Raw genomic sequence first — 17,131 nt, forward strand, 5'->3', positions numbered from 1 at the left:
GAGCAACCATAGAGATACTCACAGCTGTGGGTGATGATAATTCAGGAGGTACTTGACTGGATATCAGTTTCGCCTGTCTGATGGTTCATGTGCAAATACATCCACACCCACGGGTAGATTGTTGTTGGGGTTGAGAACCATATCAGTTGCAATCTATGCATCTGAAATGAGTCCAGATTTGTTTATGGGTATTCAGTTCTTTGGGGACAGTCTGCAGCTGGACATTATGTCTTAGGTTGCCACTACAATGTTTATCTGCTTGTGCTCCAAAAGCCTAAAAGTGTGAGGGAGTTCAGGTCTGCATCAAGGTGTCTCACTGTTTTGCTAGGTTACAAAAAGTATTTCATGTTATCTTAAGCGCTGCATCATTTTCACTGTCTGAAACATCATACATTCTTGTGACTCTTCCATCATGATGGCGTAATCTAGATAACAGAAGACTCTCATGCTTTAGTGTATCAGTGGCTTAACCGCTGTGTCACATTTCTGAGGAGGCAGGGAGTAGAATTGCAGTTGAATCATTGCATGAACAAACAGGAGTGGTACAAGTGGAACTCACGAAAATACCCAAGTCTGAAGACCAGCTAATCTGGATAAAATGTCTTTGTGTGGCCCCTCACAGCTCCATCTTCCTGCTTTAGAACCACACTAAACTCCAAGTATACATAGATAAACATTTACAAATTTAAAACTGCTAAATGTGTTTGTATAAAGACATGAAAGAATTAAGTAAAAGGCCTTTTCACATTATTTTTGACTCATCATAGTAGGATAAGTTTTACTAATAACAATGGTGACATATCAAAATGTCCTCTGCGAGAAAGGCCTATGAAAACATTGTTTGAACACAACTTGAGTACACAAAAAAGAGATAGACCGTGGCTAATGGGGAAGCATCTCATCTTCCCCTTCTTCTTTTGGTGCCTTGGCTCCCAGTACTTGTGCAGCTGTCATCTAGAAACAAAGCCTCAGCACACAGAAAGGACACCTACATGCCAGGACACGATAACCGAACTGGTTAGAAGACAGATAAAGTAGCAAGGACAAGGGAGCACTGCTGCTTTTGCACACAAAATAATGAACTGATGGGGATAATGGTTTGCAGGTCAGTGGCAGGTCACGCAGGCAGTCGGCAGACTAGTAGGTGTGGAAAATAAACACACGCCCATATTTTGTGCCTCCCACTTTAATTACATTTTAAGTTAACCAAAAATATTTAGTTAGGAATTAAGTGCTTAGTAGACCAAATATGTTGTTCTATAACTTTTCTCAATCACTTGAAGCTCGTAGACAGTCAATTACTTTTTGTTTTCAGTTATGAACCAGCATGAGAGGCCCTGCTCACTGGCTTTTGCTTGGTTATCTCTTGATGTTCATTATTTCTGGATGTTAACTGGTGGGGTGTTCTGATGGATTTCTTGTAGATTTCTAACATTAAAATAAGCCATAAGGAATATTGGTATGTTTTTGATTGTCTTAATTATCTTTGCCTCTTATGTTGCTATTGATAACATATTTAAAATAACAACGTTTAAATGTTTCATGTTTAACTGGGGAACGCTGATCCTGGTAAAGCGATATCCAACGCAAGTATCTTCAGCCTCAATTTCCCAAAAGGCAGTTCGTCTGTCGTCATCGTGTTGTTGCGGAAGTGCCGGTGGGACGCTGTGTCCACTCCGACAGTTGCATTCACTCTTCAGAGCAGATATTATTTACTGGTTTGTGTTTGTGGCGCCATCGTTTACGCGAAAAGCTTGGGCAATGGCGGCTCTAAAATACGCAGGTATGGACGATACAGATAGTGAGGATGAGTTACCTCCTGGGTGGGAAGAGAGATCTACGAAAGATGGATGGGTCTACTATGCAAAGTAAGTGTAATCCCTCTGGTAAGGTTAACTGTAAACACCAGCATGTCTGTAAATGAGTTTAGCTTTGACCAGAGGATCGTGTCGTTGTTACCAGTACGTGGCTAACAGAGCTTGCTTGCTGTACAAGTTTAAATAAAGTAATATCTGAATTGACGGCATGAAAAGTCTAAAAAGATTTTCGGTAGGTTTTGCGTATTTTTGCTTGGCAGATGTTTAACTCTGCGAGTAGTTGTGGTAATGTGCAGTAACTGAGCGGTGGTGAAATGAGATGCATAACTTTAGGACAGAGATATTGTTTGAATATAAAATCCTAAAACCCTTATCAGTGATGGAGCAGTGCTCTAAGTTGCCAAACCCATGGTACTTCCTACCACCTATACCACCTAAAAATGTGAAATTTGGTTATTGGAGAAATAACAGCTTTTTACATCAGTGTCTGTCATTGATAGACAGACATGACTGATTTGTCAGACTGTTTCCAAGTTGTTTTTCATGCCATAGGCTTATGTGATGTCCATACTTGTGGCTGTCTTGTGTGCCCGTTCTGTTTGTTTTCTTTTATGAATGTGTTATGTTATGTGCTTGATTTTAGGTACTGTTTTGTCTCATCTGCTGTTGTTATGATTTCATGTGTCTTTTCTATAACAGCTTTCATTAGCTTGTGTTTCATTTATGTTGTACACGAAATATTATTAAATATGATTTTGTATTTTTTTTCTTGCTTTTTTGTTTCTCATAATGGATCAACTAGCCAAGAGATTACTGATGAATGTTAACCTTTTGGCAAAACATTAACATTGATGATGATCAATATGCACTATCCCCAATGTATAGAAAAATTGAATGAATTAGTAAAGGGAGTAAAGTAAAAACCAAGGCCCCTGTGAAATAAAATATTGCTTTGTCTCTGTGTGCCTACAGCCACGATGAAATGAAGACACAATGGGAGCACCCCAAGACAGGAAAGAAAAAGCGTTGTGCCGGAGGTTTGCTTCATTCTCATTTTTCAATGTCTTACATGTATTTCTGTCTTTTCCAGGGTCAGTCAAATATGCAAAAAAGAACTGCAGCAAGGACTGAAAGAGAGTTACCAGCTGCTCGCAAATCACTCAAAGTTACTAAAGCAAGACATAGAATTAAGTGTCTGTTTTAATTATACAATCTTCTCTGTCTAATTAGTGTTTGGGAACATGTTTAAAATGCCTTGTATTCTATCTAATGGGGTTATAATCTTACCTTTACAGCAAGGGGGTTAGACAGCTGCCTCATTTCTTGCTTTATGTAAAGTTTTTTTAAATATAACTTTCACCTGTGGCAAAGATATTAATTTCGTTCCAATGTATTCTGGCTGTCAAATAAAAATGATGTCTTTTCCCACAGATTTACCGTATGGTTGGGAGCAAGAAACCGATGAGAAAGGGCAGATAATTTACGTTGAGTAAGTAGATTGATAGTTGGACCTCTGTTTGTGTAACAGAGAAGCCAAATGTGTTAGACTGTGCTATCCTGGAATTATGTTTCTATTATAACATCCTGTTTCCTCTGTCATTGTCAGTCACATTAACAAGCGGACCACATATTTTGACCCGCGCCAGGCATTTACAGTAGAGGATGTGGTGGTGAAGCCAAAGCGGTATGATGGAAACACTGCTGCTCTAGAGATCTTGCAAGGTCGGGACCTCTCTGACAAGGTTGTCCTCATTACTGGGGGCAACTCAGGCATTGGTGAGTTTCATAAAGTCCTTATGTGTTTTCCCAGTTCAATAATGTTTTGTCACAGCTCAGTTAGAAATCATCAGCATGCAGGAAAGTGTGTTTCTAGGTCGAGACCACTAGGTGGTGATGTGGTATCACGCTGTAGTAGATGGGTGTCTGACAAGAGCGTCTCTGCTCCCTGCAAGTACCCATCCCTCCACGGTCAGACATTCATCAACATTAGCCTCCAAAATGATACACTTAGACTCAACAAATCACTCCTTAATACCGAACATGATTGTATTGAAGTTCATTAGCTCGGCTGAATTGGATGTCATTGTTAACTGTAATGAATGGTGTCCATTTGTACCCGGCAAATGCATGGCTCACTATATAATGGTTTGGAAACAAATGTATTTCCTCTTTCCTTTAGTTTAAATTAGCACAAGTGGTGGCCATTTGTTCAGACTTGCTGCTTTGTTCGGGGTAGATAATGACAGCACGAGGGAAATCAAATAAACATAAAATCGTTAATTGTCTTTATATTCAAATCCTTTGTCCCTAGAAAAGTCACAGCAGTGTAATTGCTGTGTGTGTGTGTATATTATGAGATGCTGCAAATCAGTGCTGTAGAATGTAGATTTACAGCAGCCTGGAGACCTTCACTGAACAAAGCAGTGTGTGAACTCAAACGCCTTCCTGACCTTGATCTTCCTCTATCTTCATCTTTACACATATACCATCATTAAAATTAATACAGATTTGAATTATGTGATCTTTGATATACGGATGGATCTATATGATTAAAATACACATTTTTTTTCAAATTTTTTACCACACCATCCAGTTCAAGTTTTAGCAAAAATATGGTCCTTACACAGTGTGAATTGTGAGGTCTTATTGACAACAAACATAACTTCTCAACTGAACTCTTGTGAATATATTTTCTTTGAGGAAGTTAATTTGTGTAGTGGAAAATGACACAAATAAGCCAAACATGGAACATTCAAACAAATAAAGCAATTTGTATCTCCACCCAGGATACAAATAATGAAACTACCAAAAGCTTTGGGTAAAAACAGAGAATAATAAATGGGGACAATAATGATTTAAACTAATTTTAAACTGTAGCATGGGCCAAAGATATCATCGTCAAAGATTGTCAGAGTGTTTCAGATAAATCAAACTTGAAGTTTGTGGCTGCAGACAGAGAGCTTATGCAGAGATGGCTGTGGGATGTGTACATAAACCTTCCAGTCCAGCTGGAAATAATTCAGTAGTGAGAATGTTTCCCCTATTTTGGAGTTGGTGACTTGCACAGGAACAACTGCAGCCATTCATCCTGTCTTAAAGTTGTGTAAAAGAGGATTTATTTGAAGTCATTTGAAATAAATTATCCAGCAGGAAAATAATCCAAAACATGCAAAGCATTGAATTTAAGGGAGGCCTGTATTAATTTTTAAATAAAAGGTGAATTCTAACAAGAGGTGCTGACTTAAATAGCTTAAAATTTTCTGCCCGTCACTAAAAGTCCATTGTTACCTTGAAGAGCTTTTGAGAATAGAAAAACTGTCAACATCACAGGACACTGTGGGACACTCTAAAAGATTTCTGGATTACTGTGGATTCTGATATAAAACAAAATTATTTGCCGTTTTAATATAAGGTGGTGAGCAATAATTATAGAGGGAGAATGTAGAAAATGCAAATAACCTTAACCACAAGAGGGCACAGGAGGTCCATGATGTTGTTGCTATTGAGTTTTTAATGTTACCATATTAACAGCTTCACATGTGCCTGTTCTTTCCTTTGTAAAAAAAAAAAAAAGTATATTATATATATATATATATATGTATATATAGTGAAAAAGACAATCCACATTCAACATTTGTTGTGATGCGTTTAGTAAATGAAAATTTGTTCATCTGAAAATAAAAGCATTTCTCAAAGAAATGCATCAAACTGCTACAACACACGGGCATTTTTATAGTGTGTGAATGCTTAATAAACCCATATTAACATAACCTTTGTTTTACTCTACCACATATTAAATATGCATCAGCCATAATTAAAGGTATTCTAATAGTAATTGCGACTGCTGGTGTGCTCCTTTGACATTCCTCTAGTGAAATGTGGTTATGCCAATTGGTTGGACCCACTTAGCATTTTAATGGCATCAATAGTGTTTTAATCCAAGTGTCAAGGCTATTTCCATTTTCTTCAGTGCTTATTTCCTCCACAGGAAATGTGACATTTTTATTAGTAATGGTGGGATATTATTTAATTAGCAAATTTATATTTTAGCTCTTTAATTTAGTTCTTAGTGCACATGAACATGAAAAGCACACATATGAGTTTATTTATGCATGAAATGTCATAGTCTCTGGTTTTCTGACCAGCCTTGAAGCTTCATTGCCGTAGTGTTGGGAGGCGGGACAGTAATGCGGTTTGTCTTGCCAATGTGATCACTGTGCTCGGTTCACAACATTAGTCTTCCTCTGTCTGCTTTCTTTTGTAAATTAAAAACCAGTACCAACCTGAGTGGTGTTTTTAATTGTGATAATGGAAATGAATGATCGCACTTTGTTTCCCCGCGTTTCTCCTCCTCTCACTCTCTCCCCCTTCTCTTTAAAGGTTTTCTTACTCTTATAGACCTGTGGTTGTACACCTGTACCTCTGCATTGATTCCTAAGTGGCTGTGACCCAGGCCTGAGCCTCCTATCCATCCCCATTACACACTCCTGCTCAGGCTCTAATTCCCCTCCTATCAACTAACTCTCAGGTTATTTACTAGCCAGGGGTCCATGGAACAGTTGTCCTTAAAGGGCCATTGTCGTGATATCTCTGGCCCTCGCTGGCTCCACAGACAAAATGCTTTTTTTAGTGTAAGCCCTTTCCTGAAATATTTTTTGTTGAGGCGAGGAAAGACTATATTTGTATTCTCTTGGCACATGTAGTCATCTTTGTCCTGTGACAGCTCTTTTGGGACCTGTGCATAACTACATATATGTGTCCTCCTACCTGGGGAGCAGCGTCAGTCTCTCAGGCTCTTACAGCAGGTGCCATGTTGTCAGCACAAAGTATGTGTAATAGTGGTCAGAAATAACATATTGACCCTCTGTCTCACTCAAATAAAACACTCAGGAAAGCGTATCCAGCTGTCTTCCATGTTCTATTTTATTCCCAGTACTGAATGTCTGACGTATGAAGCATGTTTAGACATAATTTTACTTTTCTTGCTAACCTTTTTTTTTTTTTTCTAGAAAGGCACTGACAGAAGTATTGTATTATTGTGTTTGTAGTATTATTCGTAACAAATGAATAGTCCCTGCCAACTTTTTAAAGTTTAGAGTGTTTTCAGCGCAGTGTTTATTCTTTTTTTTTATGTTGACATGCTTAGAATTTTAACTGAACATTTCTGACCTTTCTGTACGTTGACTGGTTGTAGAGCAATACCTACAGTTGCAAAGCTCTACTCAATCTAAATGCATGCACTGAATTCCACATGGTATTGTTGTTTAGGTGCAGGGTCAATGCTGGAATAAGAAGCAGAAAAGTCTCAGGCGGCCCAGACGGGGAATAGCAAGGATTTGTAAAGGAGCGCTTCATAATGTTTTAGTATCTCTATGCATTGTATCTGCAGTGTTTTAGGACTTTGAATGTTATTCTTATTCATGAAAGACTAACATTGTTCTATGTTTGTGTTGATCCTAGTGTTGTGTTGGGAGGATTAAGTGTCAGGCCGGTGCTCTCCTCTCTCTGGATGGAGAGATCCCTAAGCATATTCAGTGAGTCGCAGAGCTGGGGGAGCCTCTGTGTGCAGATTAAACCCATAGCCTAGCTTTGTGGCTGATCATTAGATTGAGGCAGATTTGTTAAGCATAACTGCCATTAAATTGGCTGCAAAGCTCTGGTATTTACTGCACTGCTGTTTATGAATAAGGACCCCCTTAAAGACCCGCGCAGCGATGCGTTAAACCCGAGCGTCGGTAAGGAGGGAAATGCATTATTCATAGTGGGAGGAATTAGATGGATAAGAAGATGTTCCTGGTGAGGGTGGCATGCGGTGTCTGTGTCTCGGTGTGCGTGTCTCCAAGCATCTCTGAGTGGCTGCGTGTGGTTTAGATGACATCCAGAATGCATCTGTGTTTATATGCAGAGGTCTGATAGTATGTTGTGTGTGTGTGTGTGTGTGTGTGCACTGGGGGCAGCGGCCGGCCCTTGCCCTGCTCTGTCTCTTCTGTGTCAGCTTGTGAACTTAGCCACTGAGGAAATCGAAGGAGAATTTTATTTCTTTTCAACGGGCATTTCATGTCCTCACTGATGAATGTGTTTATTGGCTACGTAATGAGAACCAGTTATGGTTGGTTAGTCAAATTATTCAACTTTATTAACCTTGGATAAAATTCACTATGCAAACCCAAACTGGTGTAACATGCAAAGAGTATTATGCTGGAGGCCAGAAAGGTTCAATAATGATTACAGCTCTAATATAATAGAACTGAAGTGGTTAGAGAGAGAGGATGGAATACATATATGTGCTTAAAGGCTGTAGGTAAAATAAAATGAAAGGGTACTGGGTTATTGTGTGTAGTCAAGTAGTTTATAGACCCATCGAGTTTACAGTCTGCGGATGATGAGGGGATGAAAGTTACATGATGGGGGGGGGGGCGGGGGGGGTTTGATGACAGTGATGAAAATAGTCCTAATGCTCAGGAGATATGTGTGCATGAGCAGGCTTCGGGGGTCTGTGTTTATCCTTGCATGTGTGTGATTTGGTGTGGTGTGTGTTTATCAAGTTTACTGGTCTCAGTGTGTGTGTGAGGTAGTCAGGTAAGTCTGGCTGCACGGAGCAGCGGGGGTGACCAGCGTGGGGTGAGGCCATGATGAGAGATTGTGTAGGGAGTTGTAGGTTGACACAGAGGGTCAGAGGAAGAGAAGGGGGGTGGGTGGGTACCTACTAGGTAGGTGCTGCATGGATGGGGAGACACCGGTGGGGGGGTAGGAAGGAGGCAGAAGGGGACAGGGAGGGGTAATAGAACCACTTCAGTGCTCTCGCCTGGAACAGCTCAACCTTGGGCTGTAATTACTAACCATACATCCCACTTTTGGGGTGACATCTCCCTCCTCTTGGACTAATGGAGGGGAATTAGAGGGGATCTTAAAAGTCACAAAGTGTGGGGGGGTTGTGCAGTTCCTCACTTCTTGGGACAAGAAATACACATCAGCAGCAGGAACAGGTGCACTCATCACAGAGACAGTCAGGAGTTAGGCTGTGTCTGAAATCACTCCATCGTTCACTTATTTACTACTTTCTATATACAATAAAAGACACTCAGTAGTTTACTCTATATTGAGCAGTAAATTGGTATTTGGACTAGAGCTGAAAAGATCAGTTGATTATCTGATTCCCTTGTTTCAGAATTTTCTTTTATATAATTTTAAACTGAATATGTTTAGGGTTTGCACAAAACAAGACATTTGAAGACAGCCTTACCTTTGACTTGCGTATGCAATTTTAACAAAATCAACAAATTTTAATTGGTTAAAATCATCTGCAGATTAATCAGTAATAAAAATAATTGTTAGTTGAAGCCTATTTCTGACAAAATCATCATCATTTTGTGTCACTGACAGACACACAACTGCAGTTTTCACATTGAGCGTCCTGGCGGCCTAATGGTTAAGAATGACAATGGACCGAAACATCCCGGGTTCAAGTCCGGGCCAGGGACCTCTGTTGCATGTCATTCCCAATTTTTCTCTCCCCTCGTTTCCTGTTATCTCCCTACTGTTGATTTGATAACAAAGGCATATTCAGTGATACTAAAAATCTTTTTCTAAAAAAGTGGCATTGTCAGTAGAAAGTAGCGTACATGTCACTGACAGTGCAGTGGCAGCACTGGACCATGTGGAGAGGGTCTGCTGCTTGCTCGAGACCCGCATCAGTTTGAATAAATTAATTTATTAACACTTTACCAACTCAAAGTCTAACAAATCTTTATGACTAAATCAAATTGACTGCACCAAATTAAGCTAGTAAGAGATACATAGAATTAAACACTGTAATTAACAGTCACATATTTAGCAAATTTATTCGTGGCCTCAGAAATGTAACAGACAACATATTTTTATGTTGTGCATTACGGTTAAAAATGGCATATAATTCATTGAGGTGGGGTGATATGTGGGCTGTTCATGATGCTTGTTGCTCTCGTGTTCTTCCGGGCCACAAATTCAGCTGTGGCGAGAGGGGATTGCGGGAACTCGACATGTTTACCCACAGGTCTTGTAATGATCTGAATTGACTTCTGTTTGCCCAATTGTACTGCGGAGCTTATTTTAGTTAAATGCCTCTTTGGATGCAGATCAAGAGAGAGAAGGAGCAGGCGGCTCCGTTTGCCAAATAAACACGTTTACTGACGAGGCTGGTAATGATCTCATTACACTGAGCCAATACACCTGTGTACGAGGGGGATCCAGAGAGGGGCGGCGGGCCAGGGAGGACAAACAAAGCGTGAAATCACTAAATCACACTCATTATTGGGGGATATCAGTAGGGCCAGGATCCTAATGTACCATGAAGAGCATTCACTGCTTAATGGACATTTTACACAATTTTTTATACATTTTACACATTTATACATACACAGTAAAGCAAATTTTCCAACAATAGCTGAGCCATTTACTGTATTTTTGTTATGTTGTGAATCTTTTGATTGAACAAGCACACAATCAAAGGATCTGCTTTAACTGGGCTGAACTGAGTTAATCTCATCCCACACTTTTTAAAAAATGTTCTGACGAAAATCAGACTCTGTATATCTCCGTGTTTGCCGTGTTGTTGTCTGATTAGACAGAAGAACCTGGAAGATCATAACTGTGCAGTGTAATATTCAGGCCTCCTGTGTGTTGTAAAACAGCTCATGGCGTCTGTCGATCCACCAGAGCAAAAGAAACCTCCCTCTGACCCCTCGTCATGTTCCGCCATCAGTGTACAATGCTGAAACAGGCTCTCTTTGTTGTACACCTGACCAGGAACTAATTTCAGTGCGGCCCTCTCCACCGGCAACATGGGTGAGAGGGCGGGGAGTCTCTGTTACAGCAACGCCACTCTCGTTATTTCACAATTAATGTCAAGCCCTTGTTATTTGTCATTGGAAATACATGGCTTCGGTGCCGCTGCTGTTGTTGCTGCCATATTCTAATTTGTTCTCCATTATGGAAAACACTGGTGTCGATTAATTTCACTTTCATGGTTTGTACACACAACAAGTGAGGGTGAGGTGTTGTTGTTTACCAGCAGCCAGCACTCGTGTCCAATTTATAAAGGCTGAAAAAATACTTTTAAATTGTGGCATGTTTGGAATCCTTTTTAGATCATTTGCAAATTTATGTTGCTTTTAAATTTCAAATTTGCTGTAACAATCTTCCAAGACACATTCTTTTCCGAGGTAGATTTTTAAAAAATTATTCATCAGCCATTTAAATTAAATTATAGTGAAAATGCAGATATTTTGTATGACGTGAAGAAGATTTTATGACATTTGTTTCCTAAAGCCTGCTGCTCCACCTGCAAATTCAAAGCGCGTATTTACTCCCGGAGTAACACTGCTCGTTTTTTCCTGTCATGTTGTTTTTATTTTCATTTCCATTTCCTCTGAGTGAAATGATCTCCGCTCACAGCCACAGTCCCCTCCATTACACCTAATAAGGTGTCATATAATTTAATTCCATGCTTCACTTGTCAGAAAGGGCTTCCAATCCTACTCCAATTTTGAGTTTTAATAGATATTAGTCCTCAACACTCTCCTCACAATTAGGCCTCCCAGTTTTGCTCTTAATGAAAATCAGATTAAGACATACAATCTAATTACAGTTCATATTAATCCACCCTCTGATACACTCTGCCTCTCAGACCCTCTTTGCCACAATCAATTATTGTGCCTGTCAGTTTGTCAATCAGGGCACTCACACTGTGAATGTGTCTATCTGACTGTGGTTTGTATTTATTGTAGAGGTGGGACTGAAAAATGTGATGCTGCTCTACGTTGTTGAAATTTTCCACGAGACTATGAAGGATAGTAAATGTCAAAGGAAATAAAAATACGGTGAAGGAAAAAAGTTAATCTCATAAATTAATTCAACCTACGGGTTGAAATGACCCATTTAGACTTGTAATTTAGAAATGAACTTCTCTCCCTCTATCTTCAGTTTTTGTCAGTTTTATCGTGACTACATGATTTGGATGGAGCCATGAAGTAGTCTTGGACTGATAAATTCTGTGCGTATCTGTGGACCTCGTTTCATGAGAGAAATGTCCTTATCATAGGCCCCTTTGATGTTCTGAAATATCACACCGAGGTGCAGTCTGAATGTCATGTCTGTACGATTGTTCATTTGACACCCCTCTATTATGAGCCATGTTTTCATAATTACTGCCATCACTGCATAATTACCAACATAATTAATAATAACCGACCTCCCTTTCTCTAACCCGGTATGAGCACAGATACCTTCTCGGGAGTCGGTGGTCAGATCCAAAACTTTATCTAAGACGAGAGGAAGAAGTCTTGAACCACAATAATTCCATCAGTTACATCACTTCAGAGAGAAATGATTAACTCCCTCTACTAGACCACTGGGTTATTCAATGAAAGAAATTATATGGAAAATTGATAGGGATTTTAACTTTCACCACCCCCAGCCCCCACCATCACCACCACCACCCCATTAGATTCAACCCCTGAGAATCAAAGTTATCTTCAGAAAAAAACTAATCTTTGAAGCATTTCACGCTTTCATAAATTTTTTTTTCTTCATGTCTTTATCTGTCTGTGTGTCTCTTTGTCTCCCTCCTCATGTCTCAGGCTTTGAGACAGCCAGGTCTTTTGCTCTCCATGGTGCCCATGTGATCCTGGCGTGTCGAAATCTGTCCCGGGCCAGCAAGGCCGTTAGCCTCATACAGCAGGAGTGGGTAAGTGACGGGCAAATCTTCATCAACCAATTTTCTGATGATATTCTCTATTTTTTTTCTTACTTGCAAAAAAATGTTATAAAAATGACCAAAAGTAAGAATGAATTGATCTCTCTAATGGATGTTGGCTGGGTGGCCAAAGCTTGATGTATCTTACTCCTCTTTGCCACAGACATCCATTATCCAAAAACTACCTAAAACACATTAGTGAGCCACTTTGTTGCACTGGGTGACTTATTCCCTCATCACCATGAATATGGGCACTGTAGTTTATTTTGAGTGAATCATACATATGCCATGTTGCTACCATAAACACTTACAGGCGTACCAAATGTGTATAAATCCGCTATAGAATGAAGCCCCCAACAAATCCACCATTAATGCTCTTTGAGTTATATTTAGGAAAAACTACAGTGCCCAGCTGTTTTGGGAAATTATTTAACTGTTTTTAAAAAAAATGAAAGTACATATTTTTCACTTTTTTGGGCTGAGATCCAAAGATAGTGTGGAAAGGTTGGATGGTTTTGATAGATGGATCAATCCACAGCTGGCTTTAGTCTTTTTCATGGGATTTGTTGGCTGTAAAAAAAACAAAATGTAATTTTGTGAGCTTTATCATTTAACATATGTCATGTAATATGTATGACGTATATATATGTACTTCCTTCATTTGATATTTTCATTTGATGTTTTCTGTATATACGAGATCTGTTTTATGTCTGTCCATTACTCCCTTTTTTCCCTCAACAAATTTGTGATTAGGGGCTGTATAAATGAAAATTTACTTGACTTGTTTCAGTGTGAATAGTGGGTGTATGACACATCTTAGATACATTATTTCTGTGACATTAAATAATTTATCCAAATTTCTCTATGATCCACATACTCCTGTGTTAAAGAGAAACCTTTAACAAGTCTTTACGTTTAGGTTCTCACAAACTACCAGCACACTTCTCAGGAAAGGTGAAGAAACTTCTGTATAGGTGTCTCTGTGTAAAGTAAGTGAGAGAAGGAGAGAGAAAGTTAAAGGGAGGGAGGGAGAGGGAGGAAAAAGTGAGAGAGGGCATCTGATAATTACCTGAGATTATTGCTCTAATATCGCTGCGCTTGTGACGCGTCACCAGATTTACGAGTGTGGGAAAATAAACAAGTGAAATGTGGGTGCTGGAGCAGAAAGAATAAGCCATTAGCACTGGGTTGATTACAGAGAGCAGGACTTGAAGAAGAAGGAGAGTGAGTGCTCAGCGCAGATATGGAGAGAGAGGCTGAGAGGGAGGAAGAGAGGGGGAGAGAGAGAGAGAGAGAGAGAGAGAGAGAGAGAGAGAGAGAGAGAGAGAGAGAGAGAGAGAGACAAACGCCTTAGAGCGAGAGTAGATCCGCAGTGTTTAAACTCACCCAAGTCTCTAATTGAAGTATGCCCCTGGGGCTGTCAGTGCCGCTCCACACTGTGAAATCCAGTGTACAGATCTATTAATGTAGCTGCTTTGTCTAAATGAGTGAGGAAAAGCTCTGATCCAAGTACCAGATTTTGTAGTCAAATTGATTTTGAAGCTTCACACCTGCCACAGTGTTATCCAAGGTGTTGTTAAATGTTTTGTTAATTAACAAATGGAAGCTGCGCAGAATTGTTTCAAAATATTAAATGACTGGTGACCTCTGCAGTGTGAATGATAATCTCCTCTATTTGTGGTACACTTGCATGTGGCATGTACAGATTGTCAGCAAATTTAATAGAGACTGAGTTAATAGAGTTCTGCATAGTTCAAATGGAGCATGAGTAGTGAATTAACATTCCCTAAGCTCACTCCATATTTCCTTCTCAAGGAATCCCCCTGTTATAGGCTAATGAATAAAAGTCACAATATCAGAATAAATCTTTGCTGCAAATTCTCCCCTCTGGCGACATTATTAATAGATTCAGGAGAAGAATAGAGAGGAGGATTAATCTTTAAGATGATGGATGGGCTCTGCTCGCCTTCCCATGCTCCTACGTTAAGGTCATTTTGATAAGAGGGTATATTTTGGGGTCCTCTGTACAAAAGGTCATCATATCTACTTCCAGGTCCCTCTCAGAGTTCCGCTCTGGCTGCCAGGAGTGGAACTGCTGTCCCGATTGCACAGGACCTCTGACCTCTAACTACCTGCTTACTATTACTCTGAACTCTCTCTTTCTCTAACTCTTGTCTGTGTGTGTCTGGCTGTGTGGGCTAGCGTTGCCGTTCGGAGGTGAGAGTGATGGCTCATCCGCAGTGCAGGGCGGTGCGGTTCAGCGTAGCGCCATGTACTGACAGTGGGTATAATAAGGGGGGTCACAGAGGGATAATGGGCAGGTCAGAACAGCCACTGGCTGTTAGGAAGAGCAAGGTCAGAGGGTTTATCCTTCCCTGGCAATCATACTGTGCTCTGCCAGGAACAATATAAACAGAACAATACACTTTACAGATTCCTGGTAGAAATCTCCCCTGTACTTCTTCTTTAACTAGGATGAAAATATCTGTTTCTATATTTAGCACATTTAACTGCTCATTAATACTTGACATTACATTTTAGAGCTTGTTTGCCACTTCAGAGTTTGTATTACCTGTTTGTGTTTCTGCTGACTTTTTTATCATAAAATTAGTTCCTTGCTGTGTTTATGTTACACACTGTTTTCATGATGGGATTTTAACTGCATCTCCACCGCAGGTCTAATCTGAGCAGAATGTGTTGTTTTCTCTGCCTCTATTCGAGCTGTGAGGTGAAACCCCTCCAGCAGGCTCATTAGGGGAGTTTAGAGTGGCGGAGAGGGGATAAACATTTACCTTATGATTGTGTTTTACAATAAGCCTGATGCTGGTTGCCTTTATAGGGTTCAAAGGGGCCTGTTTTTACAGGCTGTGATGAAGCCACAGTAAAACCAGGAGGGGATTAAGCGGCAGATGGGTGCTGGGAGAGATGAAGGGAGAGCAGAAGGAGATGGGAAGCCAGATAGAGAAAGAGAAAATGCAGTAACACAGATTTGCTCCAAGAAGAGGCAAGCCAGATAGATGTTGAGAACCAAAATCTTTGATTAATGCACATTGTAATTTTCTGGATTATTGTAAAATTTCCATCCTAGTGTTGTCATATGAAGTCCTTCAGGGAGTTCTGCCGTGCAAATCTTCAAGCTCTCCATCTCTTGGCCTCTGACCTTTAGCTATGCTTAAACTGCATGTTAAGTGTAGGACTACATGTCGTTCCCACAGCCCCTTACCTACTGTGTATTCATAAAATATTCAGTCTCCTTCACATTTTGTTATGTTGTAGCCTCATGGTAGAATCGTTGTAATTAGATTTTCCCTCATCAGTCTACTCTCAATACCCCGTGATGACAAGACAGAATTTTTAGTTGAAGCGCCTTTGACAGCGATTACAGCCTGGAGTTTTCTTCAGTATGACGCAACAAGCTTCGCACACCTGGATCTGCCAAACAAAATGTGAGAAAAGTGAAGGGGTCTGAATACTTTCTGAATGTGCTGGATCTATCTCCTATTCTGCTCACATCACTTGCAGGTTAAGTTGCTGGTTAACAACCAAAGTGTTACGTGCTAGAGAGTTATTTTTCCTGATTGCCTTTAAAATTCTGCTTATCTTTGACTCCAATGTCTCCCTCAGAGAGCTGTAATGGACTCCCCTGAGATATAGCCCAAAGCTTGGTGGGCCAAGCAAGGCCCTTGGCCCCTGAGTAGAATGCAGCACACACACAAACACACACACACATATGCCGTGGTCTTATTTTGTAATTTCTTTCCTTTTTTTTTAAAAAAAATCCAAAATGCTTATTTCCCCTACTGCCTCTTTCTACAACACATGCTAATGAGATGCTTTGTAAAGACGTTAATTAGTGAGCTAGTCACTGATTGCTGTGCTTGTTGTTGTTCTGTGTGTGTGTGTGTGTGTGTGTGTGTGTTGTGTGTGTGCGCACGCGTGTGTGTGGCAGGGGGGTATTAATATGGCTGTGTGCCGCTGAAGAGAGTTCTGTCAGGGTCTGCTCTGGAACCAATTAGGCTAAAGCTCAGTGTCCACTGAGGCTGCTGGGAGAAAAAAGCCTGCTGCTTGCAATGTCAAACAGCAGCATTAACACGGGCCAGAGAGGCAGAGTGAGACAGGCGGAGTGAGAGCCGATAAGAAGAAGCGTTATTGTCCAAGTATGTTTTACACACACACAGGAAAGCAGGGGTCACTCATACAGGCAGACAGACCGCCCGATAGACGGACAGTTCCTCTGCTAGATATAAAACTCAGACAAAGGATACACTCATACCCTCTGCCACAAACCTCCACCATTTTTATCACATTCAAGACTTTAGATCTATAGAAATATATATATACGTGTGTGTGTGTGTGTGTGGAGAGAGAGAGGGAGAGATAATCTACCCATGTAGATACTCTTTCGCTGGTTCTCGTGCTGTAGGATAAGGTAACATCAGAATCAATGAAACACAATGTTCCTTCCCAAGCGCCTGCTATTTCAGGTGGAGTGACTGGATTTTTACAAAGCAGAGGTGGAAGAGGTCTTGAAAGACATATGGAAAAAAGAGAGTCTCACCTTGAAGATGTCAGTGCAATATAG

The 17,131-nt window shown here is 40.3% G+C and overlaps 1 protein-coding gene across 1 annotated transcript in view; it reads left to right on the forward strand.

The window, feature by feature from the left end:
• Nucleotides 1-1,653: 1,653 nt before the first annotated feature.
• Nucleotides 1,654-17,131, forward strand: part of wwox (WW domain containing oxidoreductase) — a 123,349-nt gene continuing 107,871 nt past the window's right edge. The window contains exons 1-5 of the mRNA XM_041037892.1: nucleotides 1,654-1,868; nucleotides 2,790-2,854; nucleotides 3,249-3,306; nucleotides 3,424-3,593; nucleotides 12,434-12,540. Of these exons, the coding sequence (XP_040893826.1) occupies nucleotides 1,762-1,868; nucleotides 2,790-2,854; nucleotides 3,249-3,306; nucleotides 3,424-3,593; nucleotides 12,434-12,540 (507 nt within the window). The 5' untranslated portion in view covers nucleotides 1,654-1,761. The remainder of the gene's footprint in view (nucleotides 1,869-2,789; nucleotides 2,855-3,248; nucleotides 3,307-3,423; nucleotides 3,594-12,433; nucleotides 12,541-17,131) is intronic.

This window comes from Toxotes jaculatrix, chromosome 5 (assembly GCF_017976425.1).
Source record: "Toxotes jaculatrix isolate fToxJac2 chromosome 5, fToxJac2.pri, whole genome shotgun sequence".
Lineage (NCBI taxonomy): Eukaryota > Metazoa > Chordata > Actinopteri > Toxotidae > Toxotes > Toxotes jaculatrix.